This window comes from Lepidochelys kempii, chromosome 3, assembly GCF_965140265.1.
Source record: "Lepidochelys kempii isolate rLepKem1 chromosome 3, rLepKem1.hap2, whole genome shotgun sequence".
Lineage (NCBI taxonomy): Eukaryota > Metazoa > Chordata > Testudines > Cheloniidae > Lepidochelys > Lepidochelys kempii.
Window position 1 is genome coordinate 147,576,034 of NC_133258.1, and position 14,327 is coordinate 147,590,360.

Consider the following 14,327-nt stretch of genomic DNA (forward strand, 5'->3'; position numbering starts at 1 on the left):
TCCCCGGCTTTAACTGCAGCTGTTGGTCTTGAAAGGTCATGTATACCTTCCCCTTAATTAGATACCTTTAACGTAGACTACAGTTCTTAAGCTTCTGAGTTGATCTTCACCCAAATGTATGGCTAATGATGCAAGTCAGCCCGGAGAGTACATTAACCTCAGTGCTGTGAGTCTGAAACACTTTTGCCACTGGAGTGAAAAATGGGTGTTGGGAGGAGAAATACACAGTGTGGAAGCCTCACCATCAGCTGGACAAGAGAACACCACAGAATAAAGACAGACATGATACCTTGTGTATGAAACCGAAATACCTTTATTGACATTCAGAGGTTTAACAACCAATCCAGAGACAGCTTTGCATTTAATATTCCTACAAAAGAAGGCTCTAAAAACCATTAAAAAAAATCTTTGTTTGTAGCATGAAGTCACAATGTTAAAAATACCACAACACAATAAATACAACCAGCCTCTGCTGAAGCCAGGAGTCACTTCAGCTCAGGAGTAAGTAAAAAGATTATGAGGCAAAGAGTGGAAGGGACTGAGTAACAAGGGCAATAGGATGAGTGGGCTCAGGCCACAGGGATGGTCACGCTGTGTTCCCGAAGCCTGCTGTTCTCTCCAGCTCTATTCTAAGATTTCTGTTCTGGCCCTCGTCCAGGCCCCAGCCTAGCCAATACACTTCTCTGCAGTCCCCTGGATGGCAAACCATAAAAGCTCGTTTTGGATAAAGACCTTCCCCCACCATACAATTTGCATTACAAAGCCCAACTCCTGCCACAACACTTGATCCTCAAGTAACAAACTCTAAACCACCCTCACTGCCACCAGAACAGGGCACAGAAGGGTTCAAAGCTCAGTCCCCATTTCCTTATTCTGCTAAAATGGTAAAATTCCTGATCAACCCCCATCTTCCTCAACCCCTGGCTACAGCAGGTCAAGATTTCAGGAAGAACGGTGATACTGGAGACTGCATATCCCTAAAGCAGAATGCAGGCCCACTGTCATCCCCGCGCAACACTGAGGGCTGATCCCCTTCAGGGTTTACAGGCTCTTGGCATACTGGTCCAGATTTTCCACACTCTGCACCTGTCATTTTCCAGTCCACAGGAAATGCTGCATGACATTCCTGCCCCAGCCCTGAGGGGCTTTTGATAGAAACTAGCATAAGGCTAAGCCAGCTTTCCATTTGGTTCCTTGTGGAGTAAGATCTACTGAGCACACATACGACGACGTCTGTCTCCTTCCAGAGAGGAGCAGTGTTTTAAAAATCAGACTGAGAACACTGACTCCGGGAGATTCTAGGGCACTGTATCACTCCCAAGCATGCAGCCTCCAGCCAGGAAAGCAATCACAGCTGAGAAAACTAGGGCTGCTTTCAAGTAGTCCAAGAGGGAAAGAGATTCACCAGAAAACAAGCCCTCTGCTGTCGTCACACTGAAGATGATACCAGATGGGGACAGCCAGTGGTGGGCACAACAGCAGTGTGATGCGTCCCAGGTGAAGCCTGGCTCCCTCCCTTCAGAGTGAGGCTGGGGAGTGCCATCTTCGCTGGGATACTATTCTGCCTCTCCTGTTCAACCTAACTCCTGAGGGACTAGCCCAGAAGCAGGTGGGGTTCGAGTGACCCAAGGCTGCAAAATAACTAGGCTCTACCTAGTGGAGTCTTTGTGCTCAGCTCTCATCTTGCACACAAGCTGAGGCCTAAAGCTGCAAATCCGACAGGAAAATTAGGGAAAGCTTGACAGGCTGGATCAAGTCCGAACTCAGGGCACATCCCCGCACAGGAAAGGTATGGGGATGAGACCAGTGGGGGCTCTGTTTAGGCAAATGCACATGGAGCAGTGATAAGAGGAATCTAATGTGGTTACTACAAGAGGAGACAGAAAATATGAAGTGAGGATGGGGGTGGCTGAGGTACCCCAACTCAGGGCTCAAAGAGTGCAGTGAGGCCTTCTCCATCCTCGTTATTCTCCAGTACGTCTGTCTCCAGCGATGGCTTCACCTTTTTGAAGAGAGATGGGAGGTTCCGGATGTGAACCTCTTTGCGGAACTGTTCTCCCAGAGGCTTCTGCAGGAGATAGAGGGACAGGCCTAGGTTAGTCATTGCACCTGCAGACCCACTCCGCCAAAGGAAAATCTGTCACCTAAGTGTGTCTCAGGCATTCTCCGGTTCTACGGCAGTCATTACCCAGCTCGGGTGCTATGCTTTGCTCCAGTTCATGTCCCCCTTCTTTTCTGTCTCCAGGAGAGTAGCCTGGCATCTGCAGTACATGCCAATGGACACTGCCACAATGGGGTCCTGACTGTGACCACATAGTCGACAGGAACCCAGTGTTTTTTAACCCAATGGTGCTGTCCTGGTTAAAGCTCTGTACCCACCCGTGGGCCCTGCCCAGGGGTGCTTACACCTTCTCTGCAGGAGCCCTGTACACAGCGAGCCAGCAGCCCTTCAGCTAGGAGAGCTTCCGCAAGGTGCCCTGAGTGCTCAGTTACCATCTCACCCAGGCCAGGGCTGGAGAGAGCCAGAGCAGCACAAACACTATGAAGGATGTGCTGCAGCCACATTCCAGCAGCACGAGAGCTGGACAAGGGAAAGGGGCTGAGGGGAGATGCGGGCTGGCTAGGGCCGTTTCTACAGGATTCAGGAGCCCAGACCACAGGGAGGAAACAGGTTTGCTCTGGGCTCAGCGGTTGCCTACCCCGATGCAGCCTGCAATGAGGCGTTTGAAATTGTCCTTCCGGCGCTTGTCTGCCACTTTCAGCAGAGTTGGGTTGAGAAGCTTGGAGTCAAACTGCTCCAACGATTCCTTCTGGATTTCTGGGATCTGTTCCATCACTGCCTTCAGCTCAGCATAGCGGGGGCGCTACAGGGAGAAGGGAAGAGACCAATCAAAGAAGTTCTACCACAGAAGCCTCCACCTTCCCCTGATGGCACAGAGGAAGGGGGCTACTACCTCCTCCACCCCTTCCTCACTTAGGCCCGGGACTAGTTCATTCATTACTATCTATCAAACCTGGCACTATAAAGATTCCCCCTTTTTTCCCGATAGCTCCTTACCAAAGCCTCATAGATCTGGAAAGCCAGGTGGACAAGAGCTGCCATGCAGCCGTCATGCTGTCCGTGTGTCTGCAACCCTTTCAGCACACCGGTGAAGAACCAGGTCACTGCATCAGGGAGCAGGTTCCCTGTGAGCACCTAGGGGAGAGACAACAGCAGCATGGAACCAAGATACTAACACAAGCCAGGCCTGCTCCAGACAGTCCATTTGAAGGAAACATCTAGCTCCCATCCAGACCAAAGTCAGAGTCTGTCCATGAAGGTTAGGGGGTCAGAAGGGAAGGAACCACCAGTACTCAGAGCTTCCATTTCTGCCCCCTCCACCAATGGTCCCCTGTAGGGAAAGTACCTGTTTGAGCAGTGGCCAGCAAAGCTGAGTGGTGGTTCTTTGGCAGGACAGGGTGTCCTTCCAAGAGAGGGATCTGTAGGCTGTGATCAGCAGAGCAGTGCAGACATCCTGGAAAGCGGAAGGCAGAGGAAAGAACGAGTCAGTGGAAGCACTTCTCAGCTTGGCTGAAGGGTTTGTTCCTGATGGGGGTGCCTTCACACGAACCCAGGTGGGATATCTTCCTAACAGAGGCACCCTACTTAATGCTCCAACAAAAGGCAAGAAGCATGCTGAGGTCCCTGACTATCCCCAAAGGCAACACTGCATTCCACTCTGTGCATGAGAGAGGGTCAGCATGTACCTGGTCAGCCTGCAGGTGCCACAGAGTCTGGGTCTGCTCCTATTTGCCAGTCTCTGCTGAAGCAAGGTGTCAGGCAGTTGCAAGTGGGCAGGAACAAACACCAGAACACTCCAAGAACTCACACTAGCTGCTACTTTGGAGTCGGTGCAAAGAACTCTGGGGCATATCTGAGGAGGAGTTTGAGTGTGGGGAGGAGAGTAAAGTGGATTGGGCCAGTGCCTCAGGACAGAGAATTCCCAGCACCCCCACCTCTGCTCCGACCTGAGCAAAAACTGCTAATTTGGGCAGATGTTACAGAAGAATCAGCTGCTCCAAGTAGTTCTTCTTGAAAGGCAGGGCCCAGAAAAGGGGGCAGGGCCAGGCAGGCAACACTACAGGAAAGGACTTACTCCTAGCATGGACCATACATCAACTCAGATTGCAATGCACTAGAAGCCTGAATCCTTATTCTCTCCTCCCCCTTTAGCACTTTCCAGGATGATTGGTGAGGCCCTTAAAACAGACTTTCCCTCTGTTACAGGGGTCTCTTGTTTCAGGGGATACACAGACTAGACAGCTGCACTGGGAGCATGGACAGACTACAGTAAAGTACAAGGGGTACAGAAAGTGGGAGAGGCCTCCAGCATCTCCACTCTCTTACCTCCTGCTTCATCAAACACTTGCCCAGCTCAGTTAGCTCTGCACTGGAAGGTGGGGTCACGTCTGTGGACATCATCTCATCATCTACAAGCAGAGAAAAAGCAACTGCGTGAACACCATCTTCCCTTCCTACACCAGCAAGGCTCACTCTGGTTCTAGAGTTTGTTGACACTCTGGAGTCGACACCTCAGCCCACCAGAGAAACACCTCCAAGCAAGCCTGTGTGGATGAGAGCATCCCCTAGCTATGGCTCACCCAGCTAGGATGGAGGCCATGCAGATAGCCTCTCTCACCAGACACCCCAGCTCAGTTCATTGGGGTCAACTTCCACTGTCCCATTCATGCCAACAAGGCCTGCAGAGCACCGGTTGGAGCAGCTGGCTTGCTTCATATGCTGGGGTGGAAAAGGCATCTTGTATCCTAGAGGTAAGATCCGGCTGAGAGGGGATTAGGAGGAGGAAGCCTCACCATCACAGGACAAAGAATCACAGACACTTCCCCAGCGCTTGGGTTCCTGCAGAGTTACCTGCAAAGTCAGTATGGGTAGCTCTGACTCATGAGGCTCAGACTGGACTCCTGAGCCCTAGAGAGGAGCTCCACCAGGGGCAGAGCTGGAGACCCTGATCAGACACTGTGCAGAACCTCAAATGAAAGCCACAGTCTCTCTGAAAGGCCAGCCTAAAGATGGGAAGGGTCTGTCTGTATGCACGGCAGTGGAGAGCGGATACAGCAAGGCAACATACTCACCGTCTCCATCTGCAGCAGTAGAGCTGTTATGCTCAGCGGTGCCTTTCTTTGAAACACAGCAAACAGCTGCAAACACAAGAACAGGTCAGGAGGGCGGGGGAGATATCAGCACAGAGCCTACACGGATCATCCTGCTCACTCTCATGGGACCCTGCTGCTTTGTTCTCCCCCAACACGCCCCAAACTTTGTTCCCTGCACAACGGCTGAGGAACGCCAAATGCAACATTAGAGCCAGGAAGTGAGGCCGAAGACTGGGCTAAGGGGCAGAATGTTCAAGTGTCTTCATCACAGCATCTTCATCCTCAAACCCGCTGCAGTACCAGACTGGAGAGGGGGATTGTGATACTGCACCCCATATGCTTCATAGTGATATTACTGTGATAGGATTAAGATAGAGTTATGATGTATTTTACAGAAGATACGTCATGTGAGAGGTCATTGGAAAGGTTATGATTTGCTGAATATGAGTATCTTATTTGTATGCATGTATCAAGTTTGTATCTGAAGTTATAAATATTGACTAGGTCTCTGCATTTCAAATGTAATTATTCATCTGGGGAACGCCGACTAGACAACATGCTTTCATTCTAGACAGTGGGTGGGGAATGGACCATTAGGAAAACAATAGGCCTTTGGAGAATCTTATCTCCTAATGGCTGCTATGATTCTACAAGGACATGTGATCAGACCACGTGATGCTGGACTCCATCTTGGGATGTCAGTATTTTTCCACAGACTGGTCTGGGGACCAAGCTTTGAAACAAAGGGTTCCCGCCATATGCAGAAGCTATATAAGGCAGGGAGTATCATTGTCTGGCGTTCTTCACTCCCCACACAAGATGCCTGGAAACACCTGAGGAACAAAGACTGAACTGGGGGAAGTGCTGGATCCAGGCTCAAGGGATTTTTAGCCTGTGAATGGAACACGCTTACAGCTTGGAATCCCCGCAAGTGCAGCTTGCCCCTTAAGAATCTGTAGCTTGCTTGTATCATCTCTTAGGGTGAGAAATTGCTATTCATATACAATCCATTTTGTATATTAAGTTTAGTTTGCGTTTTTGTTTATTTTCTAGGTAATCTACTTAGATTATAAGTGACAGCAAACAGATCAATCTTTTGTAGATAATAAACTTATTTTTGCTTTATCTAAACCAATGTGTGGGAATCATAACTCAAGGGCAAAAGGCTGTTGCATATTCCTCTCAACATTGAGGGAGGGGGCGAATTTTATGAGCTTATGCTGTACAGTTTCCTGTGCAGCACAAGACAGTACAATTTTGGGTTTATACTCCAGAGGGGGTGAGGGCCTGAGAAGCTGGTAGATGCCCTAGCTGTAGTTTTCCCATGCAGGGGCTGGCCAAAGAGCCTGTATGCATGTAACTGCAGCTGGGTGTGTCCCTACCTGTGTGTATGCTGGGGAAAGTGCAGGCTGAAGCCTGGAGGGTGTTGCAGCTTGTCACAGCAGTACAGTGTAAGAGAGAGCCCAGGCTGGTGGAGCAGGGGGGCTCAGTGGCACCCCAGTTCCAGGTAGCACCCTGTGGGGAACCTGTCACAGGGCTTCACAGGGTACATGACTGTCTCAGAAATCCTGAGCAGTGAAAAGGGCACTGGAGCAAGTTTATTCAGTGCCAGGATCCTGGCTGGGGTGCAGCAACCTAAAGGAGTGAGGCTAATTAGGAAATGACTCACAAGGTCAGGCTCTCACACACGGTGTAATTCTTATGTGGAAATAAATTTCCTCAAACTCTGGATTGGGGTGTGTGAAAGCCTGGGAGCTAATTAAAGGGGACTGCCAAAGAAAGAGAGATGTTCTCATCACAGAGGGAGAAGGGATGTGATTACCAGCAGAAAGACGATGATCTGGCCATGCCCGACTCTGCTCCTGGTGGTGCCAATGCACTCGGGCTAACACCCCCACCCTGATCCCACACACAAGGAAACATAGCACATGTACCCCATCAGACACCAATCAATAATTCAGCAAGACTCAAAGAGGGGCTGGACTCCTACATGGATACAAAGAATATTCAGAATTCTAATAGTTAATGCTAACAGAAAAACGTACTGGAAGGAAGATAAACCTCCTGCTTTAGGCTGTAAACTGATTTCAATTAGGGATTAGATGAGATCTTCATGGGGGCAGTTTCTCTCTCATCTGCCTTCCGTTGCTGGCCATTACACCATAGGTATGATGCAGTCTGGCAACCCCCGTGTTCCTGCCCAGGGCAGGACTCTCCCTGTGACATCCTGCAACCAGCTTGTTTCACTTACTGATAAGATCCATGACTTCACGGGTGAGCAACCTGACCAGCTGCTCCTCAAGCATCTCCTGGGACTCAGGGTTGTCATCTGCCGTGTCCTCCTCGCTGAAAAGAAAAATAAGATGGTGGGAAGTTTAGGGGAGCACTTTGAGACCAGGGAGGCAGCACCTTAGTATGCTAGCTTTGCCTATATACATGGCGCAAACGACTCAGCTGGCCAGGCTTCTGGCCTGGATCACAGCCCAGATTAACAGAAGAGTGGAGGGCAGCAAGTTCTCCCATGACCAAAGAGTAACCAAGATCTTCACTTCCCAGTGAGGACGAGAGAGAGACTGTGGAACTGAGAGAAGCATCAAGCATCACGGAGAAGCATCACGGAGAAGCATCAAGAGGGGTGGTGTCTCCCTTTTCAGGGTATCTTCCCTTACAGCGCTGCAGGCTTGGAGGGAACAGTCACTCCTCAGGCAGCTGCTCAACAGCTCACACTCCCCACAGACTAGGAGTCCAAGCCCCCAGGCCCAGCAGCACCACCTCCATTTTGATTCCCTTTCTCTGGGGCCGGGGGGTGGTCTCTTGTGCTCCCATCCCAATCAGGAGGGCTGGACACGACCCGCCGGAGCTCACAGATATTGCTATTGGAGGGTTACTCCCTTCCTCAGTGCTGCCGGCTGGAGGCAAAAGACCAGATGAGAATCCCAAGATGTGGTTCCCACCCCTTGCCTCTCCTTCAGTCCACATCCCTTACCAAAGTATGCTCCGCTGGCTGATGACCTGCCATTTCTGGGACAGTCTCTGCAAAAATACCAGATAAGATTTAATAACCTCAAGGAGCCATCCCAGTAACGCTGTACAGAGTTCTGAACACCATTCACCAGACCGCAGAGCCAACAGGGCAGGACCCTGGCCACCAGACATGGCTCTGTGACGAACCTGGTCTGACTCAAAAGAAGTTTAAATATACCTCTCTCAAAGCTCCCCCACCCCCTGAACAGGGCAGGAGCCCAGCAAAAACTCCTACTGAAGCGGTTCCCAGTCTTTTTCCCTGCATGAACCCATTTGCAGATGTATTGCTTCCCACGACTCCAGGCAGCATGAAGGATGCCATTTTAAAATGGCAGCTTCCACACAGCAAGATCTTGCATGGAGGGTACATGTGAGGGCATGCTGTGTGGAGGATGCCATTTTTGCTCAGGGGACGCCATTTTGTAGCACACTTGGGATTACCACAACTCCATCTGCTGATGGAGCAACCCCACTTGGGGCACAACCCATTGTTTGGGAACCACAGGCCTAGTGATGGCTGGAAAGCTGATGTAGCTGTGCTGGCTCTAGGAATTACAGAGCTACCTACCAGGAAAGGGAGAAGGAGGGAGTGCAGACCCAGCTTTACCAAGGGCCTAGGGCTACAGAGATTCAAATGACTGAAGACCACAGGGGGCTCACATCCCCAAGCCTGGAAATTCACAGCCAGGAACTCTAACACACCAGCACAGCGGGTGCAACTGGGCAAGACGATATCTGGAATCCAGACTCCACACACTGAAGTGGCCAAAGTCAAATTTCTAGGCTCTGCTCCCTGTGTAATTGGGCTTTGGAGCCCTGCTAAGGATGAGGCTGGAGGGCTGCTGAAAAAGCTGTTTCTTACCACATGTAGATAGGTGAAGAGTGGGCCGAGCATGGGACAGAGAAGGGTTTCGTAGTGCTCCGAGGGGCAGGAGAGAACCAAGGGCTTCACAAACACACCTGCATGGGCTGGTTAAGGAAGTTATGCAGCTCAAGTCTCATGCCAGGGCAGGCTGCAGTGCACCAACACAGCTGACAACCATACAGCATGAAGACTGCAGATCCCAGCGTGTAGTGCTCCATCGTATACTTGGAAGAGCCCCATGCATTCTGCTTCTTAGCTGAAACAGACTGACAACCACCAATGAACCGTTCACACCAGTACCAGCATCTGAAGTCAGAGCAGGAACTGCACAGAGCGGCCCAGCAGGCTTCTCTAGCCCACCTTCCCAGCAGCCCTGACCTGGGTCTTGGAGGCCCCACTTTTAGTGTGTGAAGGCCGTTCAATTGAGACTGCCCAGAAAGGGAACAATTAGTGCCAAGTGGTGTTGCAGTTTTGCAATGTAGACAGCTGTGCCCTGGGAACCGAACTGAGCACCACAGCTCATTGCACACAGCCAGTCGGAACCAGTCACCAGATTACCCGGTTTCCAACCTCCTGAGAAATCTAGCCCCCAAAGGTTGTTGTAGGTTGGACTTGTTGGCAGAGAGGCCCTCCTTCTTGCCGCTGCCCAGGGCAATGCAACTTCTTTGCACGTGTAATCTGTGCTGACTTCACTTTTTGCAGTGCCTTTCGAGGTGCACCTGCTCACACTCCACTAAACAGAGCGGAACAGTCCTAGCCACAATATAAGGGGGGCAGAGGCAGGATTTATTTAATTTGATCTAACTTCCCTACTCCCTCCACTGGCTCAGCCTTGGGGAGGAGGGGGAGGGACGGTGAAGCCAGAGCAGTTTTGGAAAGGGAGCCTTCTGCCACATTCTGTAGTGGTTGCTGGGCTGGTTTCAGGCCACAGCCAAAGGATACGAAGCATGGGGCGCAGCCTGTAGTCGGGAATATTGTTGAGGTTAACAAAGGCTGAGTTGAGGAACTGGCTGGCGAGGCCGTCAACAGTGTAGAAGTCTTGCTGCATTGACGGGCCGGCATTACCCAGGATGTGAAAACTACAATGAAAAGCCAGGTATAAGTGAGCTAAGCTGCACAACAGATGCGATGCCTCCCATGGTAGCAAAGGCTGGAAGGGCTCCACTCTGGAGATGTGTTTGCCTTGTGGCTACATAAAGCCCACAGGAAGTTTCACTATGGGATACCTCTCTCAGGAATGTGCAGAGGGACCATCCCTGAAGTATCTAAGCACCAAGCATTCCCAAGTGCTGATGTTACTAACCCTGAAACAGGACACAAGCAGCAAACTAGGTCAGGGTATTACAAGCAGACAGTGGAAGCGTTATCAGGAGACCCACCAGCCTGTGTTGCTAATCTGGCAGCTGCACACCAGGTATGTCTGGTGGGTTACAGGAGCTCTGTGTTACATCACTGCTCATGGTCACTTGGATATTAGAAAAAACCATAGTGCACACACATGGAAAGCTGTCTGCTAGCTGAGGTCAGAATGCCATCCCCCCTCCCCAGGATGGTCCACTCCAGGTTACAGCTGATCAGTGACTGTGTGAGGGAGATCTTACCAATTGTCATAGAGGGTACAGAAGAAGCCCTGCATCCTTTCTAAGATGGTTTTGTAAACAGGAGAGTCATAAAGCTCCAGGAGAGGCTGAGGGAGGCCTGAAGGGAAAGGAAAATCGAATATATCAACCACAGACCTCAAACCATCCTACAGCACCTTCACAGCAGCCCCAGTTAAGCCAGGCCTGGTGGCTGGGAGAGCACAGAGCGAGGTGCTCAGCACGATCACGTGGAACCAAGCAGCGAGGCTAGGAGGCAGCCAGCCCATTTACAACACCAATACCACACACCCAACAGAACCCCCACATCTGGACAATTGCTGACTGGACATACCCACTATATACATGTGGCAGCTCTCTAAGCTTAGGGAAATGCAGCAAAAGCGTGTGCAACTTCCAACAGCTCCGTTAGCCCCTCTTCACTGCTCTGGATAGGCTGACAGGGCCAGCCTTTCAAAGTAGGCCAGAAGAGAACCTGCCAGTTCTGCAACCCCTCTTCCAACAGCCCCTGTGGGCTCTTTAATAGTCACCTGCTGTCCTGGGGGCTGGCCAGACTCACTGGGTGCAAGTCGTTAGCACCATGGTAGCCTCTAGAGTTCCAGCAGGGCCCCAGTGGCCTAGGTGCTGTAACACCTCGGAAGAGACAGTCCCTGCCTGAAGAGCTTCCAGCCTAAAGAGAGGAAGGCTTATCCCTGTTTTACAGATGGGGGGCACAGGGAGATGAAGTGACTTGATGAGGTCACAGTGAGTTTGTGAGAGAGTCGAAAATTGAACCCTGATCTCCCGAGTTCCAGGCCAGTGCCTTAACCCCAGGACCATCCTTCCCTGGTTACACAGAACACTTCATATATTAACATGCCTGATGCATCCCAAATCTGTTGGATGAGGTTCTGAAAACCTACTTATAATTCGGGCCCTACCAAATTCACAGTTCATTTTGGTCAATTTCACACTGACAGGTTTTTTAAAACAGTAAATTTCATGATTTCAGCTATTTAAATCTGAAATTTAGCGGTATTGTAATTGTAGGGGTCCTGACCCAAAAAGGACTTGTTGGGGTGGGAGGGTTGCAAGGCTATTGTAGGGGAGGGTTGCATTACTGTTACCCTTACTTCTGCGCTGCTGCTGGCGGGGCACTGCCTTCAGAGCTGGGCACCCAGCCAACAGCTGCTTCTCTCCAGCCGCCCAGCTCTGAAGGCAGTGCAGAAGTAAGAGTGGAAATACCACGATTGCCCCCTAAAATAACCTTGTGATCCCCCTGCAACTCCCTTTGGGTCAGGATCCGCAATTTGAGAATTGCTGGTCTCCCCCATGAAATCTGTATAGTATAGAGTAAAAGCACATAAAAGGCCAGATTTCACGGTCTGTGACGCGTTTTTCATGGCTGTGAATTTGATAGGGCCTTGCTTATAATGACTAAAGGCAAATGGCAGGGGCCAGATTTCTACTGAGGATGCCGAGATGGCAGATTTCTGCTCCTATGGCAGGCAGTGTTACTGTGGAACAATGATCTAGTTATGGGAGCACACAGATCCAAATGTGTATACATGGAAACATTAATGCAGCTGACAGACAGACACACATGAGTAGCTCAGTCCCTCTTTTGGGAATGAACTGCCAAGAAGCTGTAATGCCCCCCCAGCCGAGATAGGGAGATGAGGGTTTGTGCTACCACTTCCTGCTGGTGAACTGGGTAGGAAGGTTGATTCAGATGAAAATGAGCTGGCTGTCTTTACCTAGGATGGCATTCTTCTCCACTTCCAGCATATCTAAAGCCTTTGCAAATGTTTCCCCCAGCTTAGCCACCATCTCTGGCATGTAGAGATTGTTGTGGGTCCTGAAAGAGAAGGAAAAGTAGTTTATACTCATGCAAGTCAAGCCCCTTTGCTGCTTTGCAATGGAATCCTCCACCTTCAGCCTGTCAACAGCTCCTCTGTGGCTGAGGAAGGTGAGACCAAGCACTTGTGCATGGGATCCCCCTTCTCCACCTGGGAAAACATCAGGGAAGCTCATACTCCAGAGACATGGAGAGACTCCACCTTCTGTCCTGGAGTTCCCAGCTGCCCCCTCACATTCCCCACCCGTTCACCCCACCCTTTTCGAGCGCTAGCAGCAAAGACTCCCAACAATTCTCCAGTCGACACTGGCAACAGCTCATTAGCTTGGCCAGCGCGGCCAGAGAATATATTTAAAAACCCCACAGACATGAATTCTGTTTCCAGCAAGATCTTCTGCACCCAATGGCCCAGCAGAGGGAGAGGCTGTCCCAGCTCCGAAATACACACGCTGCACCTCAGGGATGGGTCACAGTCCCCAGAGTGGCAGGCGGCACTGGAGGAACTCTAGGGAGCACAACAGCCTAATATACACATGTTACAAGTGGCAGTGTGGCAGAGACATATGCCCCCTGGACAATGCATCCGGCAGGGAAGAGTTCTGCATAACCAGGAGATAGCCACTCACTGTCACCTCTCTGTGATGGATCCCAATTCAGCCAAGGGTGGGTGGTTCTTTGCCATCCAGGCCAAAAAGGGTCCTTCACTAGTCAGAGTAGTGACTCTCAGAGCTTGTCTCAGCAGGGGGTGTCTCTCTCACCTACCTCTCTCCTTTGAGACCTCAGACCTCCACTCTGGGCGTCGACAGCTGCACACAGCATAAATCCTGCAGCCAAACGGCCCAACAGCCTCCTCCAAAACTGCAATGCCATTGTACCTGCTGCTAGAGGTGATCAAGGGCAACTCAGTATCTCCCCCTAGAGCAGCGTTTCCCAAAGTGGGGTGCGCGCTCCCCTGGGGGGTGTGAAGGACTAGCTGGGGGCAGGGGGCACAGACAAGCCTCAATTGTTCTTCAGAGTCTCAGCTTTCTTTTTTTTGTTTAAATAAGTCTCTAGCTGCTATCGTCATGAAGAAAACCTTCAAAGAGATGACCCAAGTACAAAAGATGCAGCAATCTCTGCCTGAGTTTGCAGAGAGCCTGAAACAAACACAGCTCTGAGGTGTGAACTATCCCATTCAGTTCAATGAGTGCTAACACAGATGCCAGTGATGATATTTTAGTTGTAACCATTATTAACTATTTCACTGTTCAAGGCATATAAGGGAGCAGAGGAAGTACATGAAGGTCTAAACAATCTACTCTGACGGACCACTCATTTTGGGTAGGCTTTTAACACCACACAGTGGGGCAGAAAGGAGGTCATGACTGGTTTTACTTCCCTGAAAGGGGACTCTGGGCTTGTCTACATGAACAGCTAGTCCATGACAAGCTGAGGTGTAAATCTACCCTGCAGTAGCCCCCTGCACACTAATTACCCATGTGGTCCCCCCTGCCATGCACTAAAAGTTCCCTGGTGTGCTTTGATCTAACCCAGTTTGAAATGGGAACAGACCAAAGTGCACCACAGAACTTTTACTGCTAAGCAGAGGCCGCACAGACATTTGGCGTGTGGCAGACTACTGTGGGGGAGATTTACACCAGCGCTTGCTGCAAATTATAGACAAGGGTTCAGCTTTCAAAAACAAATTTGGAAAATGCTGCCTTACAGGCTCAGAGAGTGCTACATACCCCTATCGGAGGCTTACACAGAACCACTTACGCAGTGCTATGTGGCACAACCAGCCAAAGGAGCTTCATCATCTTTAAACAGTCACCTCGTGTGTCTCTCCAGCCTGTTTCATGCTAATAAC

At 50.6% G+C, this 14,327-nt stretch overlaps 1 protein-coding gene across 3 annotated transcripts in view; it reads right to left on the reverse strand.

Moving 5' to 3' along the window:
- Positions 1–290: 290 nt before the first annotated feature.
- Positions 291–14,327, reverse strand: part of XPO5 (exportin 5) — a 38,065-nt gene continuing 24,028 nt past the window's right edge. For all 3 annotated transcript variants that reach the window (XM_073338467.1, XM_073338468.1, XM_073338466.1), the window contains exons 22-33: positions 12,378–12,478; positions 10,645–10,741; positions 9,986–10,122; positions 9,041–9,138; positions 8,141–8,187; positions 7,406–7,500; positions 5,134–5,199; positions 4,388–4,470; positions 3,408–3,515; positions 3,059–3,196; positions 2,700–2,864; positions 291–2,068 (exon numbers count right to left, since the gene is read on the reverse strand). In XM_073338467.1, the coding sequence (XP_073194568.1) occupies positions 1,925–2,068; positions 2,700–2,864; positions 3,059–3,196; positions 3,408–3,515; positions 4,388–4,470; positions 5,134–5,199; positions 7,406–7,500; positions 8,141–8,187; positions 9,041–9,138; positions 9,986–10,122; positions 10,645–10,741; positions 12,378–12,478 (1,279 nt within the window). In that variant the 3' untranslated portion in view covers positions 291–1,924. The remainder of the gene's footprint in view (positions 2,069–2,699; positions 2,865–3,058; positions 3,197–3,407; positions 3,516–4,387; positions 4,471–5,133; positions 5,200–7,405; positions 7,501–8,140; positions 8,188–9,040; positions 9,139–9,985; positions 10,123–10,644; positions 10,742–12,377; positions 12,479–14,327) is intronic.